The 23,262-nt window shown below is 35.1% G+C and overlaps 4 protein-coding genes across 6 annotated transcripts in view; 2 read left to right on the forward strand and 2 right to left on the reverse strand.

The window, feature by feature from the left end:
• The first annotated feature begins 1,377 nt into the window (after positions 1-1,377).
• Positions 1,378-7,526, forward strand: LOC149958697 (rho GTPase-activating protein 8-like). Of its 3 annotated transcripts, none has more exons than XM_090166055.1 (11): positions 1,378-1,603; positions 2,906-3,016; positions 4,387-4,434; positions 5,127-5,397; positions 5,466-5,597; positions 5,668-5,853; positions 5,922-6,041; positions 6,112-6,188; positions 6,259-6,465; positions 6,531-6,637; positions 6,693-7,526. In XM_090166055.1, exons 1-11 carry the CDS (start codon positions 1,549-1,551, stop codon positions 6,861-6,863), a joined length of 1,485 nt encoding a protein of 494 aa, XP_090022181.1. In that variant the 5' UTR covers positions 1,378-1,548; the 3' UTR covers positions 6,864-7,526. The 3 variants fall into 3 exon arrangements, with proteins under 3 accessions (XP_090022181.1, XP_090022182.1, XP_090022184.1); XM_090166056.1 differs by having other exon boundaries at positions 4,411-4,434; XM_090166058.1 differs by lacking the exon at positions 4,387-4,434 and having other exon boundaries at positions 1,380-1,603.
• A 1,807-nt stretch (positions 7,527-9,333) lies between these two features.
• On the reverse strand, positions 9,334-10,365 carry LOC149958698 (zinc finger protein 593). The gene is made up of 3 exons (XM_090165007.1): positions 10,021-10,365; positions 9,892-9,954; positions 9,334-9,483 (listed from the first exon to the last, which is right to left on the reverse strand). Exons 1-3 carry the CDS (start codon positions 10,212-10,214, stop codon positions 9,354-9,356), a joined length of 387 nt encoding a protein of 128 aa, XP_090021133.1. The 5' UTR covers positions 10,215-10,365; the 3' UTR covers positions 9,334-9,353.
• A 2,686-nt stretch (positions 10,366-13,051) lies between these two features.
• Positions 13,052-17,794, reverse strand: TTLL12 (Tubulin tyrosine ligase-like 12). Its single transcript, XM_090166059.1, has 13 exons — positions 17,628-17,794; positions 16,743-16,921; positions 16,300-16,335; positions 16,128-16,225; positions 15,601-15,802; positions 15,244-15,540; positions 14,917-15,107; positions 14,629-14,856; positions 14,452-14,563; positions 13,723-13,874; positions 13,509-13,656; positions 13,313-13,442; positions 13,052-13,255 (listed from the first exon to the last, which is right to left on the reverse strand). The coding sequence occupies exons 2-13, from the start codon at positions 16,908-16,910 to the stop codon at positions 13,107-13,109; spliced, it is 1,911 nt and encodes a 636-aa protein (XP_090022185.1). The 5' UTR covers positions 16,911-16,921; positions 17,628-17,794; the 3' UTR covers positions 13,052-13,106.
• A 3,548-nt stretch (positions 17,795-21,342) lies between these two features.
• Positions 21,343-23,262, forward strand: part of LOC149958700 (TNF receptor-associated factor 4-like) — a 32,810-nt gene continuing 30,890 nt past the window's right edge. Inside the window, exon 1 of the mRNA XM_090167241.1 lies at positions 21,343-21,467. Within this exon, the coding sequence (XP_090023367.1) occupies positions 21,343-21,467 (125 nt within the window). The remainder of the gene's footprint in view (positions 21,468-23,262) is intronic.

A 23,262-nucleotide genomic window follows, 5' to 3' on the forward strand; every position in this document is an offset into this window, starting at 1 on the left:
ATTTACCCACTTCCCGCTGGAACTCAGAAAAAATTCGCTCTATGGTTTGCGCCTAAAGCCTAGTTCCCACTTAGCGAAAAATCAATTTTCGCGCTGAAAATTGACGCTCGAGAATAAAATTTGCGATTTTTTTCAAATTCGCCGCTAAAGTCGCGTCTCCGCGGTATCTAGCGAATGTTCTATTTCTTGACGTCCACACCTTGGCGATAAAAAGCTTCAGCCAATCAGAAAACGCGTTCCCTCGATCTATTCCGCTCCCGTCCGACACTTATTAAGCCTAGGTCTTTAGAAAAGCGGCTCAGCCAACTGGACCAAGATACTGAAGTAAAGGTAATTATCTCACGAATAGAATCGTTTATTTATTGAAATTATCAACAGGAACATCCATTTGGTTCATTTTGAACTGATGTTTTATGTTAGGCCTAAAACATTACTAAAAACCCGCACGAGTTGTTTTCAGCGTTTTTAAATTTTCGCGCTAAAGTGAGAAGCGCTTCCCCAACGACCGAAAAAACGCATCTTTTTTCGTTGTGCGAAAATTTTATTCGTCTCGAAAATTCGCCAAGTGGGAGCTAGCCTTTACCGCCACCGATGGAGCCCAATTTTTCTGAGGTCACGTGCCGGAAAAGGGTAAACGCTTCGTAACAAAACTGTCAATGGGAAAGCTCTCAGTATTCGAATCTAGGGTACGAGTTTAAATTATCTTTGCTCCTAGCAAGACGTAACTGAGGTTAGATGTTGTACGATAATATGAACCTCCTCGATCTTGGTGTTTTGATTAACAAGTCAGAACTACTGTAAGCACATGTGTTGCAACGAGGACGATTGCATTTTGAAGTATCGGTATGAGAGCTAGGTAAATTACCTAAGGGAGTTATTGTAGGTGGTTTCTTTTCGCCTGTTCTTGGACCCAAAGTGTACTCTTTATATCATAAAAAGTGTTATTCACCTGCTCCGGGGTCCCGGGGATGATAATTACTCCACCTCATAAACTATTAGCTTGTTTCGGAGTATTAGGGCTACTCTTTTTACTCCTTCTGAAAAGGTGGTGTAAAGGAGTAAATTCGATTTTGTTATCTGCTAGCCAGAATTTATCTGCTAAAAAGGCCACAGCCGGCCATATTGGAAAAACGTTTTTACTCCGACTCAAACTAATCGCCACCACAGAATCGGAGTAAAATGACGTCATAGCCTTACTCTTCTTACCCTACTCCGAAATCCCGAAACAAGCGAAAAGAAACCACCAACTGTCACTAGTAAACTAGTAACGATCTGAAAATTCTATGCTTTCCAAAATTTCCCGCGTTTAAACACAAATTTCAACGCTAGGATCCTCATTTATCCAAAATGTGGGACCGGAAACGGATATGACCTCACTTCCTCATCAATGGAGGAAAACGTTTTACAATGGCGGATGTTAGGAGTCGTTGTTGCTTAGCTGGCGAATATTTACCTTTCTAATTTACTTGTCTTCGGAATAATGGTAATACAATGCGTAATATTTTATCAATATGTATCGTAGCTTTTATCGAATGAGCTTTTAAATCAATGGATCTCGCGGAATCCGAAAGAAATGGACCTAGAATGGAACGAAGATTTTCGGGTGAGTTTAGCCTTGGCATTAATATAAATTGTGCCAGTTCAAATTTGGGTGTTTTTTTTTAATACTATGTTTAAATTTTAAGTCTCTTCTACCATATATTCATTGACCCATTTAAGCTCATTTATAATAATAGGCTTTCGGAAAGAGTAAACCGTAATTAATCACGCTTGTTAATGATGGTTTTACCCTAACTGTCAAAAAATATAGTGGTATGTAACCGTAAACAAGAGGTTAATGAAATTTACGCTTGACTGGCCATAGACCTAGGGTATTTGTGCAACCACAAGCTAAAATCCTGTAAAAAAGCAACTTCCATAAAGTGTGTTGTGGTTTTTTGTAAGTTCATTGTTCGGTTAACTATGGGTATCGGATCACTACCGTTGAGTCATGATTTCTTTAACTTAAAATTATTAATAAATTAAGGCTTATTTTTACTATTTGGTGGTTGAACCTAAATTAATTGATAAAATAATCATATATTTATTTATTGAATCACGATATTTAACATTTCTATGATTGTAAAATTTAGCTTCTTATCCCTAGATATCCACTAAACGCTAAACCTGAAATAAGCTTCTGATAATCCAAGTGTGATTTTATTATAAGACTGAATCATTGGCGTAGCTAGTGTTTTGAGTCAGGGTGGAGGCATACAAGAGATTAAAATGTATTAAAATAATTATTTTGAGTAATTTTATATTATGAGAGGTGAGCACACTCGTTTGTACAACAGCCTTGGCTACTTTACTGAACTGCAGGACTATTCAAATTAATAAATTAAGTTATACTTTAATTTTAAATCTAATGGCTATACTGTACTAATCCAATCAGTATATTATGGCTCACATTATTAACTAACATGTGGTAGTTTAATGTACATACCAAAAGACAGTATTTTTTTTCAATCTCACACAAATTTCAATAAATACAAATTTCACTTTATATGCAATTTTAAGTACTATGTGCAAGGCTTACCAAAGAATACAATAGTACCCCAAATTTTAATATTTAATAAAAATATCAATTGCAGTGGTATATTTACGAAAATTTCAAAATAAAACCTAATTCTAGTATTTCAAATTTTCATTTTCTTTACATAATTTAAGATAAAACACTTACATTCAATCATTGGACCTTTCCACACGCAATGATTTTAGTAAACATAAAGCATATCTATAATTGATCCATTAAATCAGACTTTGGATCTTTCTAATCTATGAATTATTTACAACATCATTGTTAATCCGCCTGTACGTTGATTTCCTGTACGCTACAAGCATTGTTTTCTTTCTTTCTCTAAAGGGGAGTCAACTAAATCTGAAACCAGCGATAGTGTCCCAGACAACCACGACTGTGACTATGAACCAGCACTTGAATTTGATGATACAGAGCTAGTCCAAGCTGCAACTGCTGGTAAGAATTTATGCCGTGGTTTTTCAAACATTATCTCCAAGGAAATAATTAAGCCAGGCTCACTGTGGGTTCTTATCTAGGGTTTGCCTATTACTTTTGTACGGCTTCCTAACAGGTCAACGATTTTAATCTTTTAGGCGCTAGTTTTGCCATACTGGGGTATTAGTAAATAAGATATAAGTGTTAGTTTGAAGTTGAAAGTTTTCAATATGGGTGAACGTAGCACTAGTGCAGCTAAAGGTTTGTGGCATTTGGGGTTTTTTTATTTAAACAAAATAAATGGTTTACAATATGCCATGGTGAATTTTGTTTAAAGTTTATGGTACTTTCATTATGGTGGTGGGTTAGTGTTATCAATGTGGCCTGAGCTCTTAAATGCCAATAACTTTAAAATAAATATTGTTTAAGGGATACTACTTTTTAATAATGTGGAATTGGCTACGCACGTATTGAGAATAAGATAAAACAAAGTATTACTTCAGTTACGTAACTAAAGCAGTGATTTGTTTTATCTGATACTACTGTTTAGTTAAATTTCTAGTAGTAATAATCTATCCTTCAGAAAAAAAGTTATCTTGCCAAAATAATGCAATTTTAGTTTTAATCAAAATGTAGTCTTCTTAACATTTTATCGTATGAGATAATATGTAGCTCTGACTAAAAAATTTTAAGTCTGCTATTTTACACCATTGGCAAGTATCAGACAACACCACTGTGTTGCCTTACCAAAATAAATATCTGTCATGGGATTAGATTTGGGGGAAAATTCATATCCATTCAAATTGCCTCAAACCTGCGAAGGCATGTTTCGTTTTTATGAATACTTCTCACTTTGAGGTATCTTATAAAATTCACTTTGAGGTATCTTATAAAATTCACTTTGAGGTATCTTATAAAATTCACTTTGAGGTATCTTATAAAATTCTCTTTGAGGTATCTTATAAAATTCTCTTTGAGGTATCTTATAAAATTAACTTTGAGGTATCTTATAAAATTCACATTGAGGTATCTTATAAAATTCACATTGAGGTATCTTATAAAATTCACATTGAGGTATCTTATAAAATTCACATTGAGGTATCTTATAAAATTCACTATGAGGTATCTTATAAAATTCACTTTGAGGTATCTTATAAAATTCTGATAATGTTTATTTATAAACTGCTACCATGTTTTCTTCAGTTCAATCATTTTAAGAACTTGTTTTGGCTCTGCGGTAGTTTTATGCAGTTTATGGTGGTGGTACTTTTGGTTTTACGGTGTTGGAACAATTTATTTTTTTAGCTGCACATAATATAGTAGTTAACACTGCTAGGCTTATATACTAATGCTGATAATCGGAACGAACACGATTTTGCAATTTAAAGAAGGTTTTAATTTTTCTCACTTCGCAGTACAGCACTTTTCGTTTCACGAAGGTAAGCTATCAGATTCCCCCTCCACTCGCTTGAAGCATTTTGCTTTTAGTTTGCGCTTTTTCTGCACTGTTGATTGCATGATTAATTAACCTTTTCTGTTTATTTGCTAAAAACAAAAGGTAATCAGGCTCTCTTGGGCAGAATAAGTAAAATTTAAATTTTATAGGGATTGTTTTCAAAAATCTCCAATGCTGTATTTAGTTTTTTTGTGGTTTACAAAAATGGTAATTTTTCCCAAGTTATAGTTCGATCAGTCCCAGTAAACTCCATACATTGTAGCCCAATTTAGTTTGAAAAAAATCATAGGTATTTTAAAATTAAAGCTATTTGACCTCTAATGAAGTTCTGAGGTTTTATTGTTTGGTAAATGTGAAATTGGTGTTTGCGGTTGGAATATTGAATAAAAGCCAAAACACAAAGATTTGTGGATTCTTGACTGTGCATGTGTGTATTTACATTTGACTTCTGTTTAAACATATTTAATTTATCAATGTACTTTAACAGACTGTTAATGAGGTTTGATTTTAACAAAGCTTTAGCCAAGCTTAAAACAATAAAGCTTGTTAACCACTGTGATAATTTGGTCATACTAAAGGTATTAATTACGAAAAATTTAATCACAGAAGTGGTCAACTAGCTTTAGCTTTCGAAAATATATATTATTCTAATAACTAATATTTTAATATATGAAGAAATATGTCTTGAAAAAGAAGAGGAATTAGAAGAAAACTACTTAGAATCTCCAATGTCTGATGGAATTATGGATGAAAACTTTGAAGAAGTTTTGGGGGAGCAGTTTGATCCCAGGACTGATGACGAGTTTAACTTGGATGATTTCGAAGATATAGCCAAGTATGGCATCGTGGAGGTGGCTGGAGATGACTCCTATGGTAGAAAAGTTATAATAATATCAGCTTGTCGACTGCCGTCGAATAAGGTCTTAAACCATGCAAGGTTTTTAAGGTATGGCTTAATATTTTTGCCAATTTTCTTGCTGTTCTTTCAAAATTAGAGTAATATTTTTTGGGCAGGTATCTTATGTACACGCTCAATCAGTTTGTTGAAAATGACTATTCCCTAGTCTACTTCCATTATGGACTTAACAGTAAAAATAAGCCTTCTCTTAGCTGGCTTTGGCAAGCGTATAAAGCCTTCGATAGAAAGTAATTGTTTTTTTGACGCTTGTTAGTTTAGAGTTTATAGATTAATTTGTTTCTACGTTGTTTTCTTTAGATATAAAAAGAACCTTAAAGCTCTCTACCTAGTCCATCCCACCAATTTCATACGAATCGTTTGGAAAATATTTAAACCCGCTATAAGTGTTAAATTTGGAAAGAAAGTCATGTATGTTAATTATTTACCCGAGCTTAAACAACATTTACACTTTGACCAGTTAGCGATTCCTGAAGTTGTAATTCAGTAAGTACTTTAACTTTTTCTTTAAAGGAATAAAATGAAGTAAATTTTGTTGTTCAACTTCTTTTAAGACACGATAAAAAACTACAGTTAGCCGCTAAGGGAACGTGGCTTACGCCTTCACCTAGCACAGGGTCAATTCAGGGCTCGCAACTTCTTGACACGCAACAATTTAGAGTTCCATTATCGCAGTTTGTACCATTTTAAACTACTCAATCCTACATTTTTATTAATAAGAATTAAAAATAAACAATTTTGCAGCATCAAAGAGCACAATAATGGTTCGCCAATTCCTCGAGTGGTGAAGCAGTGTATAGACTTTCTTGATAATGATAATGGTAAAATTAATATGAAATTTTTGTACAAATTATTTAAATTTCAAATATAAAACCACTTCCTCCTTTACAGCGTTAGAAACTGAAGGAATATTCAGACGTTCCGCTAATGCTAAAATAGTAAAGGAAGTTCAAAAACTTTTTGATGAGGGAAAACCCATCGACTTTGAGGCGTATGACAATATCCATCTTCCAGCTGTCATTTTAAAGACCTTTCTCAGAGAATTGGAAGAGCCAGTTTTAACATTTGATCTCTATGACGATATTTTCAAGTTTCAAGGTAGTTAAAATGGTATTAAAAATTATTTTAATGCGGTTTTAAAACAAATTAAATTATCCTTTCAGAGCTTGACAGTGTTGATAAGTTGCCAGTCGCTAAGTCTTTAATTTTGGGTAAACTTCCCGAGGAAAACTATGAACTTCTGAAATACGTTATAAAGTTCTTGGTGAAGGTAAAAATAAGCGTAATTTTATATTTCCTATAGGTTTTTAATAAAATTGTTACAGGTTGAGGACCGTTCAGACTTAAACAAGATGACTGCTTCCAATTTAGCAATCGTTTTTGGGCCAAATTTACTCTGGGCACGTCAACAGCAAGCGTCCTTGTCGTCGATAATGCACATCAACCATTTCACAGAGTTCTTAATGAAGAATCACGACCTCATTTTTCTCAAGTAGGCTAAGAAATGTGTTAGTTTCTTCCGCCGTTAATTTCCTCATCTTCTCTACGAATAACTTGTGAGATAGTAAAAATTTTATAGCTGTTTTGATGAACCCAATGGCTAAGGCTTAGTAATGTTTATTGAATATTCGATTTTTATGGTCTCATGGGGTTTAATATAAGATTTAGTACTAATATGGCAAGTATTAAGAGCTAGTATCAAATTGCCAATTGGGTTAGGTATTTATTTGTTAAGTTTCCAAGGCTTAAGAACCAAGGCTTAGCTAAATAAGGAAAATTAATACTACATTTTACAATTTTTATAGTTTTCATTGCCAAGGTTTAGTCATTTCGGCAGTCTAACAGCTATTTTCTTAATTTTTCGGTTTTAATTTTTTTATTGAAATTGATAAATACTCGTTTCATGAAAACCCTCCGAAAAAAGCTTGTAAATATTTTCAAAGCTTACTAACTCCAGCTGTAGGCTTACCTATTCTGTACATAAATGTTCCTTGAGCAAATAGAACTTTGTCCGGTGCTAGAACTAGGTCTAGAATCTCCGATGTTCTTGTTGGTCCCTTAAATGTTTTTGGAAAACTTCATATACATGTAAAAGAAAACCCGGTTTTGTAAATCAGATTTTATAGAGAACATTATTAAACTGCCCAAGAACATTTAAAGACTGCGCAGTTATGGTACGCAGAATTTATCTGCAGAATGTCTTTTACTGTAATGTTTAAAGAAAATTACGACTTTTAATTAGTAGAGTAATAATGTCCCAGTAACAACTTGAAAGACTCAGAAAAGTGAATTTTTAAGATTTGATATTGGAAAGTGTAACTGTAAATTGTGTAAATTTGAAAGCAACTCCACCGATATGTGCATGGTAATCTTTTTCCAAGCCTAGTTTGGCTTGAAAAATTTGCTAAGGCTTAAGTACTTGGCAACCAAGGCTTAATTATATATAATACTATAGATTATTAAAAATGCCTTTTATGGTAGCCAAGGCTTAATGTTAAAGAATTTAGTAGCTAAGGCGCAATATATTACTACACTATCATAGTTTAAATGTTGGGAACAAATATAGCCAAAGCTCTTTAAAAGTCAGTGCGTTAAATATTTCATAACAAAGGCTTAGTTATATTGTAAACCTAGTAATAACTATAAATGTTTTAAGCCTTGGTAGCTAAGGCTTAGATCTTTTGGGGCATTTGGTAAGTCCAGAAAGAAAAATTCGTAAGCCAAAATTATCTTAACTTCCAGAGAATCTTTAAAGACAAAATAATTGCTCATTGACATTACAATAATCAATTATAAATTGAACTACAGTAACTTATTTTGTAACATGCTTAATTTTTTTATTTAAAAATTTACGTGTATTAATGGGGTCTTTTTTAGTCATTCTTTTAACATTAATGGACCAAATATAAAGATCCAATATAATATAAAAAACTTCTCCTATTAACTGTACAAATTATTATTTTACCAAAAATATTTATTTAGTGGTAACGTTTGCCTCGAAATATAATTATGTACATAGCATGCCCTTGAAAGATTATTCGTAATACTTAAATTTCATTTTATATATATATAAAGATTTAAAAGGTAATGGATTTTAAAATGTGTGATAAAAAAGTGTACATAAACGAGAATTACAATTGCCCAGTCAATGTATTATAGAGATGATTATTAACAATACATATTATACTCTTATAATTTATAGTTTGTGCAGTGCTTTCATTAAGAGTTTATTTTAAGTTTTTTGGCCCGTGTGAATGTGTTAGCACAGCAAAAGTTGCAATTTTTCGGCTTTTATATTAAGTCTAGGAAAAAATATTGAGGTAGTTTAACCAGAAGTATATATTATATATCTCTTTTATGAGAAGTTTTCATCTAAGTTTGAGTTCCAATTTTTGTGAATGTTCTGCCAAACTGCACACCTCATCACAGCTACCATGTGTATAACTCTGCCTAACAATGTAAAAATTACATTGTGCTGCTGGTTGTAGAAAATCACAACAAGATCTCTCTTTGGAAATGCATTGAAAGAAATAAGTGGTAGACTGCGAAAGTATGTATTTCAAGCGAAGTGGTAAATGGAGATGTTTATTTCACTCCATAAAATATATTATATACTTCTGGTTTTAGTGTCATTTAGTCTACTCCACCCACTTGTGTATTTTATTGACCTTGATTGATGATTTACATAGAGTTGGCATGGTAGTTTTAAATACCTGCACCATTTTATACTTGAAAATTAAAACTATATTTGCTTCAAGCTTAATAAATGTTGCAAATTCAGATAATCTCACTAAGGTTTTATTTTTTTCGGCTATTATTTTTGAAACTAAAGGTGCTTAACATCTCTTAAAAAACGAAAGTTGAAGCACATATCAATATATTTGCTTAAATAAGGGACAATATTGTAAATATAAATAATGTATTAATAACCTCTAAGTGTATGTTTTTAAAAAACAAAAAAAAATAAATAGTCGAAATATAACTTTTTATTCCATTTCAGTAACTTTAGCTTCTTGCGTTACAATTTTTCTTTTCTTAGGAGCGATGTAGTTTCCCATTCCTGAAGCAGAGATTGATTCTTCAATCGTGTATGGTTCAATTTCTAGGGCTTTTAATCTACAAGATTTTAAAGATTTTATTATTCATATTTGCTTGCTCCGTGATTAGTTTCCCCGAGTGAAGAGAGTTCTACTCCAAGATATTAAATCTTTATAATCAGCTAAAACTAACATTGGATTTGTCAAAAAAATATTTTAGAAATTAATTTTCTAAATGTTTTGCTAAACCATCATCACACCTGCATTTTCTTCATAACCTAGATCTTGCACGAATTAATAAACCAACTTCTATAGAATTAAATTGTGCACCCAAACATTATGCAACTTATTTCTCTAAATGCTGTAGTTGAAAGAAAGCTTCAGGTATGCTTGCGATTTATAAATATTAAGTTACGAAATGTATTTTGGTTGTGTATGAAATTTACTCGCTTGGCCTAATAGTTAGAAATTCTAGTTTTTCAATTACCTTCTTTTATGAACTTTCGTGCGGAAATGCTGGGTCATAGCCTGATTATCAATGAAATAACGTCTGAAATTTTAATGGAAATGTATTTTAAGTATAGCGTATGGATTCAAAATGCTTCGTTTAACTTACGCGCAATGTAAACAGTAAAATTGAGCAGAGCCTGGCACATCTAAGTCGACCTCTTGATTTAACAGTTTCTCCGCGTTATCAGGCTTTAGATCATGGTCAATCTGATCCAAGTCCTTCAGTTTTCGTTTAGTTTTACACTGTTTAGCAAATCTTTTGTAGCCATTATGCGTCTTTTTTCTCGAATAGCGAGTCATATTTACGTTTAATTATTTTATAAATAGATATGTTACAGTTTATAAATTTAAAGAAATATTAATTTGGGATAAACCTAATTTACTAGCCTTGGTGAGAATGTGTTCGACATGAGAAATTAGCAGAGCAGACAGCCTAGTAGAAGCCAAAATGGGATGCGTTATGCGTTGCGTAACTTGCGTTGGGAAAGGGAAAAAAAAAATAAAGAAAAGTGGTGTATATGGCTAGGAGTGCCAAATTTAAAGTTCCAAAAACAAAAAAATGGACCCACACACCCACACGCAGTTTTTTACGAAACTTGCCACACACCCACAATAATAGTACTGTCACAAGGTTTTTAAAAATCGTGCATGCACCATGGAATCTCAATTTTAAGATCGTTGCCATAGTCCAATACGGCCAACTTTGATGACGCTCGATAGTTACCAGGACCTGCAAGTTACTGTTTATATTCCTATATGAAATCATAGACAGTATATATCCCTAAGGGGACGAGAAATCGCCTACCTTCCACTGCATTAACGTCGCTGTTTCTCTCACTGACGCTGTTTTTGAAAGAGGGGGGGAAACACGTAATCTTCTAAGCGCTTCAAATGACCTTGAAAGTTCCCGTTTTTAAAGTACGGCCGTCTTTATTCGGTTGGGGCCCTAGCATCGACACGAACTCTTGCAGCTGGCCGCAAAGCGATTGTGGTGGGGGTCTAAAAATCAAAGCGTATTCTCGTCCCCTTAGGGATATATACTGTCTATGATGAAATAATGTAAACTTATCACCTGTAAGCAGAACGTCGTGTTTTTGCTAAGCCTTAATATGTGTTAAAATTAAACATTTGTTGCATACCGTACAAGTGAAAAGTATCCATATTTTCAACAACCACTATATAAACAGTAACTTGCAGGTTCTGGCCATAGATATAAGAAATGTATATAAAGGTCTAGATAAATTTCGGGGCGTCTAAGCCTAACATAAAATACGGAGTTGACACCTAGCAGACACCGAAGAAGGCACGTGACCAAGAGCGCGAGCTCTCTTAGCATTTTAGTACTAAGTGCTTGACCTTTCCGCAGGCCGTAGTCTTTAGACACCATCTGTTGGTGACCTTTAGTATCATTTTTAAGCAGGAGACAATGGCTCTCGCGACGATAGCACGAGCTTTCTTACCGATAGATAGCGCTTTATAAGGATAGCCTGCAGAAATTACGTGTTTCTGCTAGCTGTCACCTCCGTATTCACTCCCTTTGAAATATTTTATCTAGACCTTTATATACGTTTCTTATATCTATGGTTCTGGCTCTCGTAAATATTATTTCTTGGCGAAGTTTCCATTATTTCAACACAGATACCCTAGATTCGAAATTACGGCGTTTCTCGATAGCGCGTTTTCTCGTGAGGCTTTTACTGAGTTCGCGCCGGAAGTCGGAAAAATCGGGTTCCATAGCAGGGTGAGAAATACATTTTTAAATAATTTCTGAAATGATAAAGTATGCTATGTCAGCTGAGGTCACTTAATGTAGAGCCGCCCTGTTTCAAAAGGGTGTTTTAACAAAGATAATTTAAACTCGTACCCTAGATTCGAAATCACTGTCTCGCGCGTTGCCGATAGCGTTTACCCACTTCCCGCTGGAACTCAGAAAAAATCCGCTCCATTGTTTGCGCCTTACATAGATATAAGAAACGTATGTAAAGGTCTAGATAAAATATTTCAAAGGGAGTGAATACGGAGGTGACAGCTAGCAGAAACACGTAATTTCTGCAGGCTATCCTTATAAAGCGCTATCTATCGGTAAGAAAGCTCGTGCTATCGTCGAGAGAGCCATTGTCTCCTGCTTAAAAATGATACTAAAGGTCACCAACAGATGGTGTCTAAAGACTACGGCCTGCGGAAAGGTCAAGCACTTAGTACTAAAATGCTAAGAGAGCTCGCGCTCTTGATCACGTGCCTTCTTCGGTGTCTGCTAGGTGTCAACTCCGTATTTTATGTTAGGCTTAGACGCCCCGAAATTTATCTAGACCTTTATATACATTTCTTATATCTATGGCGCCTTACCGCAACCGATGGAGCCCGATTTTTCTGAGGTCACGTGCCGGAAAAGGGTAAACGCTTCGTAACAAAACCGTCAATGGGAAAGCTCTCAGTATTCGAATCTAGGGTACGAGTTTAAATTATCTTTGATTGGGGCGAGATTTATGACGTCAGAGACAGATACGGAGCGAATCTTGAGCCATCAAATGGAAAACGCTATTAGTCTATGGTAAGAGCCTGGGTTTACGTGCAAGGAGATTGATTTCGAATCTAGGGTACGTAGTTCTTCGACAAAAACTATATAAAATGAATTTGCAGGTCCTAGCTCTCGAAATATTACTTCTTTTCAATTTCCTTGAAGTTGTTTTATTGAAGGGCATATTGAAAGTGGAGTACCGAGTATGTAGTGATAAATTTCCGTTAGAAAACTTCGGTTTACTTAATCAACATACTTATGTTAAATTTGAAAAATCATGGTTGCCACAATATTTTCAGATTCCAATTCATGTCCATGTTAAGATATTTTCCCTGACTTTTAGAGGCCAAAATTAGACAATTTTTATCTTTTACTTTTATCAGAAGTGAACTTTAAATAAATTTATATTTCAGTACAAAGGTTATTGCAACTTTAAAATAATTAGCAAAACTTTTAACTAATAATCACAGAATATGTTATAGATCTGGAGTAAAATTAAGTAAAAAAGTGGCAAGATAAAATTGAATTCCCTGATATTTTACAAATTCTTAAAATTCTGATCTTTAAGGCCCATTTTTAAATTCCCTAACTTTTTCCTTATGATGAATAATTGTCAATGTAAAATGGAACAAATTTATTTGCATCATAATATACAAATATCAAAAATATCTTAATTAACTGTGTATAGTAACAATATTTTCAAATTCATCCAAAAATAAACAAGAAAAAACGTCGTTAAAAAACTCTGGATAATATTGACCAGCTCTATTGCAATCTGGAGACCAGTTCACTTCCAGCAAAACAGGTTGAATTCGCGAATTTTCTAAATTACATTAGATTTCAGTATATTTTGTGTAAAATTGAAGTTATAAACCATTACCTTTATTCCATTGAAGCATAATATCAACTGCATACATCGCTCTGGACTGGGGATTAGGAGCAATTCCGCAAGGAGGGTCCCTGCTAGTTGCGCTTTTGAAGACATCGTCCAACATTTTAAATATTTCCTTCTACAAAACAAATAAAAAATAAACGATAATTCGAAATAATCAATGAATTTAAAAAATAAATCAGACCTCGATATCGGCCCATTTAAAATTAGAGTAACAGTTCTCAAATTGTTCGATAAATTCATCGCAAAGCATTTTCTTCAGCTCAGAAGCTCCATAATTCATAACGGTGAAGTGTTTTTCGTAATCTTCAAAGTCGTCGAGTGAGAAAGGCCTATAAATTGAGAATGATGGTGGATAATGTTGGAGATGAATATCTCCAAAAACAAATAGAACTTACTTATTGGCAAAACGCAGCCAAAACTTGCTATAGGCGTAAAGACGTAAAGGATTAACGCTTCGGAGTAGGACAATGTACCTTAGATCAAATTTTACCAAACCAACATCGTCGCGAGGAAATAAAACTGGATTTGTTATGTATTTGCAAGCAATCTAGAAAAGAGAAAATTCCTTTACAAAAAGACAAAACATTGCTGGACCATAATAATTAGGTAAAATATACTATAGTAAGTGGATAATTGATTTACAATATAATGGTAAAATGTTACTGTAAGAGACCAATTCAAAATGTTTACGTGAATAGGAACATTTCTAATGAAGCCATTAGTGGGTTGATTTTAATGTTTTTACTTATACTAGATTGCGTTAATTTGAACTTTTTGGCGGGAAAACAATAACTAAATCCCAATTAATTGCGAAGAACCAGATAGATTCATGGTCATCTCTAATAGCAGAGCCTTATCATAATACAGGTGGCAATGATAGAAAATTTAAAGCAACCGTCGCCTCTATTTAGCAGACGGTTGGCGACATCTAGTAAAATAAAGGTATTTAAATAACTGCCTTTAATGGTATTACCCCTGTGAAAGGATCTTCCCATGGACAAATGCGTATTGGTCTAGTTATGTTATTGACATTAAGAAAGAGCCAGTCAGCAACTAAGCGGCTAGGCCATCTGATTTCAATAAGGATACTAGCTACTTTAAGAAATAAGTAAGCCTTTAATTACCTTAGGGCCTGTTGACGGCAGCCTTAGGATGTAATTTAGGTTGTTAGTTATGTGTGTATCGAGTGATCTTGCTAAATTCCATGGTTTACATATCCAGTAGTTCTCCAAACCTCTACCAATAGATTAAAATAATAAAATAATAGAAACAACAAGTACTAGAAGTAGTAGATGACACACTTCTTTTCCCTCTGTTGAAAGTAAGAAACAAATTGTGGAAGCTCAGTATTCAAGTTGTAAGTTGTGGGAAGCCAGTCCGGAGAAGATTCTAACGTTTCACTATTGATTATTGGCTTCCCTTGGTCAGCTGCTCTACGGGAAACTGCAACCAAAAGATCCTTTACTGTTATTATATGTTCGAAAGGAAATTGATTGACCAGTTTTCCAGGTGACGAGCGACTTAAGTCTCTGTCATAATATATGGTAATTATTGTCATAACACTAATAAAAGAAATGAGCTAAACATACTCGTAATCTTTAAAGTGATACGTTAGCCACAATATGTCCGCATCCTTGTCATTGTTGACAATTTGAAATGCAGGGTGCTTCAAGTAATCACGAATAACCTTGTATCGAGCATAAAGTTTTAGTTTCCTTGATTTAGGCACAGGTGGGATTTCGCAACTCAAATCTGGAAGGCTTTCTTCGATTCGACCACTCTTGAAAAATTCAGTTATATTTACAAATTGTGCAAAGTTTTCCGTAAACTTTAAAATTAAACTGGTTCGTCTTAACCATTAATCCCAACTAAGCTTAAGAGAAGCCCTAAAATCATTCTTAAGAGTTTTCTCTTACCCTCAGAAAATCTTCACTCGGCTCGCCAATATTATAATCTACATCACAGAAATCAGCTTCAATCCACGGTAATGCTAAAGCTTTCCGAGTTAATGCATCTTTTATTGGACCCTCTAGATAGTCGCGAGTAACTTCATCTTCATAATTAACGTCTTTAATTGGAAAGAGCAATGAATAGGAAATTTGCGATGGGAGGAATAAGAAAGGAACAACTCGAAAAGTGGCCTCGTCAGAGTGTTGGATTCGAGAACCAAACTCATCCATTATATACCATATTGGTACTGCATTCTCAGTTTCCTAAAAAATTAAAATCTTTTAATTACAATATAGTATTTAACTAAGTAAAAACTTAATTACCACAAAGGGTCCTCCGTAGCTATAACACTGATTAAACTTCCACATATTGGTTAAAACGCTTTCAATAATTTCATCTTCAGATTTATCTGCAGTCTCAATTTCCATTAAATGAGCCATTCTATCAGCTAAATCTGGAATTTGTCGCAGTTGCTCTTTGGCATTATTCACTCGATAAGTCCAGGCATGGTCAATTAAATATATTCTAAAATTTATAAAATAATGGTTTGATTAAGAATTTTGATAAACTGAATGACCTGGTTTGAGAGGTTTTTGGCACATAGAAATTCAAGGTTATTAGGCAAAGGTTTAACGGAGAAGAGTTTCCGGTAAAATTTCATTAAAGAAATAAGATTTAGTAAATGCTTTTTCAATTAGTCTATCAAAACTTTGCTTTATTAAACTTCTATCTACGATAAACAAGGTTTAAAGTACTGGAATAAGGCCATGTTATAAATTAAAACCAAGTAAAGCAAGAATTTTAATAGTCAATTGTAAATTCAACTGTAAAACATCAAAAACACACTTACTGGTGTTTATCATTAGCTGACACACCCTGTTCGTTAACTACAATAACTTTCCATGCAGTTGTATTATCTTCATCATCACTTTCATCCTCATATTCTATCTGTTAATCAAAAACTGTTAACAACTAAGTCATTCATAGCGGAGTCAACTAAAGTGTTGAAATGAAAAATTTACCTGAACTAGATTAAAAGTATCCCCGGCATCAAAAATCTGATATTATAAAAAAATATATAAATATTTGGCGCTAAATCAAAACAATCTTGGCACTAACAGAATGCCAGTTTAAGAGTTTGAAAGTTTTATCTGCTGATACAGAGATTTTCAGAGAAAACAATGAGATTTAGTGAATATGCGCGCCTTGCTACATTATCTGAGGAGACAGGGAGGATTAGGTTAAAAATAAACTAATTATTTTTAAGTGACAAACCAGAATGCGACTCTGAGAAGTAAATGGAGCGTGTGAAGGGAGTTGAGATAGAACTTCACTCTATTTATAGGATTCGAAAGGGTTTCCCATACCCTATACTATGTCAGGCAAACTACAAGCACACATGCTTTAAGTGACACGCCGAGGCTTAGCTGTAACTAATGCAAAACAAGCATGAAATGAAATTTACCGTGTCTTGAAGCTTTCGGAACAGAGTTTTCCAAAATATTTCAGGAATCGCGGCAGAAACTAGCTGTGATTTGTGAAATCTAACGAAAGAAAGGTATTCTGGATCATCTTTTTCGGCGTAACAATTTCTCAACATCGTGTAACGCGACGAAACCACAGTAGTCGCCATTTCGTCGTCTGCTAGGAATTAAAATGATTGTGATGACAGTGACAGAAGCGTTAGATTTACTAACTAATAATAGCGCTGATTTTAAAATACAAACATTTATTTTATCTACTTGGCGCATACAATAAACGAAATATTTAAAAAGAAAGAATTACAAGTATTTTATTGAAAGGTACCATAGCTATTAATGACTAAAAATTATAAGTTTAACTCGCATTATTTAGATTGCGATCGAAACCATCTTAGAACTCTTTAAAAATTCGCTCGTGAAACAAAACATTTTATCACAGGCCAAATCGTTTTAACTTTGCCGACCTGGACAAATGGACTTGGCAAGAATCCACGGGTCTTGATTAAAAATAAGGCCGCGTCGACTGTAGAATTTACGCTAGCCAGGAGAAGAATTAAATCGGTTTCATTCCCTTTATCTTTTCTCTTATTACATGCTACTTCTGTTAAATTAAGTAGTGGCACAGTTTTAAATACGACTACAATACATCTAGAAACCTAATGCGTATTAATAAAAGTCTAAATTTCAGCAAGTTTAGTGAGCGTGGAAGAAATGCCATCCCGTCAACTGACTATCAAGTAGGCTATGATAAACGGACTAGGATGATTACGAAAGCCAACCATATACCTAACGTTAAGAAAGGCCTACTCATTAAAATTTTTTTTCATTAATTCATTCATTTTACTGGTAAAAAACATTTAAATGCTCACCCTTTTGAAGTTCTAACCGAAAGAACAACTCCGGCAGTGATACAAAAGGCTAAGTTTCTAAAAATAACACCAGGCCCGAATTTAAGCGCCACTTTCTAGAGCGCAACAAGAACCACAAATGAAGGAAATGCTTTGAGTTTTGGCGCCCTATTGTTTTAATGTTCACACCACCTAGCGACAAAACTTGGAACTGATTTGGAAAGCTATTAAGGGCGCCAAGATAAACAAATACCTAACAATCTAGGATAATCAGTCTAGGTTCCTTATAAGGTTTTTCTAATGATAAAATTAATATTATTGTAGATGTTAACAAAATAGAGCATATTTGGGTTTTCATTACAAGTCGAAATTTTTTAAGATGTCGAAACGCTTAGGATTTAGGGTTATAGCAAACTTTACACATTAAAGGGCAACGCAAGTGACCATGCAGGGGGGTAAATTATCTTATAGATAAAAAGAACGACTGCGCATGCGCTATCTGCCATAGCCTTTCCCTCTGTAAAAAAAGCAGAACCATATTTGCCGAATTTATTATGTATAAATGCGTCTCTTGCGGTTTTTACGCAAAATCCATGCATTCTTGAGTCGCGAAAATGGCCGAGGAAAGTGAAGTCTCCGTGCTTACCGACAAATCGGATCCTAAACTTCTACAAAATAAATGTAATAAAAAAAGATAAATATTCTGTCGGGGTATAATGATAGGGAAATTGTTAAGGAAGACGGGATATAGGAGTGTGTGTGGTGTTGAATTTTCTTAATCCTATGTGAGGCTAGCGGCAGAGATTTACCGCGTCCAAGGCCTAATGTTTCAACTTCCATTATTAAAAATATTCAATTCACAAATAATTATATTCCAAAACATTGTTAAATCGAAAATATCAAAGTCCAACTCTCGGAAACTAACCCAGTTCTTTTCTCCGTAATAAATAAATTAAGCTAGGCCTAAATTCCTGGGTTCGTTGATTGCGAGCTAACTCAGCGAAGAAAATCGAAAAATTCGCGAATGAGAGCGAAGTTGCGCCACGTGGTTACACCAAGGAGAATAAGGCTTTCGCGCTGTATAAAATCATCCTTGGAAAACCTATTAACGGCTTGTTGAAGAAAACATAGTCCCCCCCCCTGCATGACCACTTGCGTTGCCCTTTAAATGAGACCTTAATAAGCGTTGGAAGAATAAAGCCTGCAGGAGTAGAAAACTAGTGGGGGAGTCAGGTTTTATCAGAGGATGAAACTCCACACCCGGTTATTTTATCCTCGCGACAACTTGAGTACTGTTGTCATAGTTTAAAGTGGGGGGTGAAATAGCATTATTTTTTTTAAAGCGGAAGGAGACAAATTTTGTGGTAATACGAAACTTTACAAAACACGTGGTCATTTATGGAAATTCGGACGGAGTTTTTGTCACCTTGGCATAATTTGCTTTTATTGGAATTTAATTAGAATTAATATGGAAAGTTGTTCTTGTTCAACGAATTATCTAAGTGATCGATTTTTTATCATGTATTTTATTATTACCATTAATTTCATTTCTCGACATTGTTAAAACCGAAAATTTTAAAACAGACTGGCGAACTCGCGGAGGAATACTACGCGGTCATCGTACATTCGTTTAGCGCAACGTGTGCCCTCTAGTGGTGGTAATCGAAATCAAAATCCAGACTGGCTAGGGGGGGGGCGGAAGTTTCTCCCCTTAATACGAGGCTGATGGAACCCTTTAAGCGCGTTAAAACTAGGGTCTTTGCCCAAATCCGTGTTTCTATATCCGTTTAGGGTTATACGTGTAAACGTTTTAAAAACCGTTTACAAAACCGCCGTGTTTTTAAAAGTAAACGGATAAACGTATATTTCACATGTACCCGTGTAGTTTGATACGTTTACACGGACCTATCGACACGCTTATCTTAAACGAAAATCCGTGTTTCTGCTGTGTAGCAAAGGTTAGGTACAAAAACTTGGATGTTACCAGAGCTTATTTTTTAATGAAATCTACATGTTTTCCAATAATTATTAACCATTCCAAACGGTGTTTGATCTACAATAGGACTTTGACTTTAAATAACAGAGGTCTTACGTTTCCTTTTTTTCCAAACGCAAATTTTGTTGGAAAATATTAATTTATAAATCGTGCACTGTAACGGTCGATGTTATGGGCAAGACAAAAAGTTGGGTTTGGCAATTCGCGGAAAGAAAGGGTGACACGGCATTTTGCATTATTTGTGATGACTACACCAACAATGAGTTCACGTGTAAAGGAGGTTCGACAGGGGCAATCGGAAACCATGTAAAGAAGGTTCACGGCAAATCTCCGAGTGACCATCTTGGCGCAGTAGCTGAATTAAACCAGAAGTAAGTTACTTTTGTACAAAGCTCTGCGTAAACGATGTCGAAACTACAATGTGTATTTGGAATATTTAACGCATTTTTTTAAGGACGACGTTACTAGAAAGGGCGATAACGAGAGCGGAGATATTATCCAAATCGATGATCTACCCAGCACACCGTCGACGAGTGCTTCCAAATCATTTTCAATTGCGCCAGTACTTAAACGCAAGCGCCTTTCTACAGGGACTCGTAGACGTATTTGTTCTCAAGACCGTACCGAAAGTATTCATCAAGCCCTTGCAAAGATGATCGGTATGTCACAGCTTCCACTTTCGTTTGCATCGTGTCCGGGTTTTATTCAGTTCATGGAAACTGTGGAGCCCGGTTTTAAGATTTGTAGGGGGTCTGGTCTAAAAAAAAGGCTGGACATGTTGTACGATAAGGTGAAATGTCAAATAAAAGAGGAGTTGGACGCGGTTGAAAATGTTACATGCACATCTGATTGCTGGACCTCACGAGCCCAACAATCATACCTTACGGTGACAGTTCATCTAATTGACAACCAGTGGACACCAAAGTCCTTTACATTGACTACTCAGCTTATGGAAGAACGTCACACTTCGGCGAACCTCTGCAACGCCATGGAAAACGTTTTGAAAGAGTGGAACATCTTAGACAAGACCATAACTGTTGTGACTGTTAATGCAGTAAATGTGGTCAACGCCGTTCGTGACATGAGTAGCCTTGGCATAAAAGAAAAAGGTGGGCTCACTTGTGCGGCACATTCAATTCAACTTGCTGCTAATAAGGCTCTTGAGCACAAGACCACCGTTGATGTCTGCCAAAAAGCCTCTAAAATAGTTGGACACTTTCGACCCTCAAATGTGGCAACATTAGCTTTGGAGACGAAACAGGTGCAGCTAGGATTTCAAAAACAGAAACTCATACTAATCGTTAAGACCAGATGGAACTCGACGTTTGAAATTTTACAACGTCTGTTGGAGAATCGACTGTCCATTACCACTGTTCTAACCGACAGAACACTCACAACCAGAGCAGTTGCTGAAAAGCTTGACATAGCAGAGAGAGAGTGGACACAAATTGCCGAATTAGTAGACCTTCTAAAACCACTGCAAATGGTAACTACTATATTTTGTGGTGATAAGAGTTCACCAACGTCCATGGTTCGACCACTAATTACAAAAGTAGTTAAAAACCATATGCAACCATCTACATAAGTACAAGCGACAACCAAGAGCAAGTTCTCGCACGTCTCATAGCGGCCTTTCTGGACCCACGCTACAAAGACCTCGCGGATGAAACACCTGAAGTTAGACAAGCTGTTCGGGAATATGTCCGAGGTATGTTGCGCAAGAGCTCCGAGGTAATGAAAATGGATGTCGAGTTGCCCAAGGCCACACACACCTCCGCCCTAGCGTACCTTTACAATGACCCCTGTCCATCGCAGGCCAATGAAGATAGCCAGTTTGATGAATACCTATCAGAACCCCAACTGAGGTTCGATCTGAACCACTTAGAGTGGTGGAAAGCGCGCGCTCAAAAATTCTCCGCACTAGCCTCACTTGCGAACAAATATTGATGTATTCCTGCCACTTCAGCAAGTTCAGAGCGCACATTCTCCACGGCTGGTAACATTGTTACCTCCAAAAGAAGTTGTTTAAGTTCGGAAAATGTAAATATTTTGGTATTTTTATACCAGAATAGGTTGTTATACGTCTAAGAGGTCACAAAATGTCATTGGTGGTGGTTTTCGTTAAAATTTTGTATTCCTTACTCTATAATCTTTGAGAAATATATTGCTATACTTAACCTATCTTGTGCCATGCTTGTTTCTTGTTATTGGTAAAGAAAGTCTAGAGTAGAAAGGTCATAAATAAGAATAAACTATAAGTACACGACTGATACTTCATCGTGTACTTATAGTTTACTCTTACATATCTTAGCCATGGTTAAAAATTCAATCTCTATAACTAGAAATGTGGTAAAAAAGCTCCATGTTCCTAAGATAAGAACCAATTGTAAGAGCCGACTCGCTAATACAACCCTAGGGTTGACAAAAAACTTCGTTGGGGGACCCGAGTTGTCATGGAATTCGTTAACAGTCGAGCCATTGTGTCCAACATTTGGATCCAGCACCCAATTGCCGCTGTCAAAATCGGAGTTAGATATGAGAGTTGACGTTAAACATTGGCTCTTGTTTAAAATTGTACTGTCCAGTTTTGAGAAGAAACTCCTTCACTCATATCAGGAAAGACAGGGGTAAACGTTACGAATAATCGATTGAATGGAAAACCGATTGAACCATTAAACGAAAAAAAAAAACGTTTATACGGTTATACGTTTTGAATAAATCGTGTAAACGGATAATTACAAAGGTTTAGTGCTATCCGTTTTATAAACGTACTTCACTTAAGAATACGTTTATACGTAGACACGTTTATACGGATAATAGTAAGCCCTAGTTAAAACGGCCCAGAATCATTTTAAAAATTCATGCAGTATTATATTTAGCTCCTCCTTTTTTTGTCACGTGACTCAGACATACCTTCCAGCATCTCAAAACACTTGATTATATAGCGCCCCCCTCAACATTCAAACGATTCGGTGGCCCTTTAAGCGCTTCTTGACTTAACAAGAAGAAGCTTCTGATTTAGACCAGGCCTACCGTGTTTCAAAGAGGTTTATTGGGCGATTCATTTATGTTTTCTTATTCGAGAGACCTCTAGTGGCATTTTTAAGTATCGGTTATTAAAAACAATCTTCAAAATAGGATAATTTAAAAAAAAAATTATAATTCAATTGGCAATATCAGTTTACATAGAGCCACGTAGCGGCCAACGCGAGAAGCTCATACTGGATTTTTATCTGCTAAACAGACGGTTTGTGATTTATCGTTTGTTTAGCAAATGAAAATCCCTCTGTTTATGAGCTTTTCGGGTTAGCCGCTACGTGGCACTATGTAAACTGAAAAGGCTAATTGTAAAAGCAAATCTATATAATTGTATTTTTTCGAACTTATTTTCATACTTTAATAATAATTTAAGAATGGTTGCTATAAGCAAACCGCGCTGTAGATAAACTGACGTTAGCCCTATCGTGTCTAAAAACGTAATTGAACCGTTTTTTTATTAGAACCAAGGGTTTAGAGAGTGAAGCCACAATAAATTACCCTCTTAATTTTCAAACGCTAATGTGGCCCTTCAAACAAAAAAGTTTCCTTTACTTCCACATAGAGGGCGCGATGGCTCTGCGAGAAACAAAAACTGGGAAATAAATCTTTTAAATATCGAAA

The sequence above is a fragment of the Leiobunum rupestre genome, chromosome 2, assembly GCF_980474605.1.
Source record: "Leiobunum rupestre chromosome 2, qqLeiRupe1.1.hap1, whole genome shotgun sequence".
Classification (NCBI taxonomy): domain Eukaryota; kingdom Metazoa; phylum Arthropoda; class Arachnida; order Opiliones; family Sclerosomatidae; genus Leiobunum; species Leiobunum rupestre.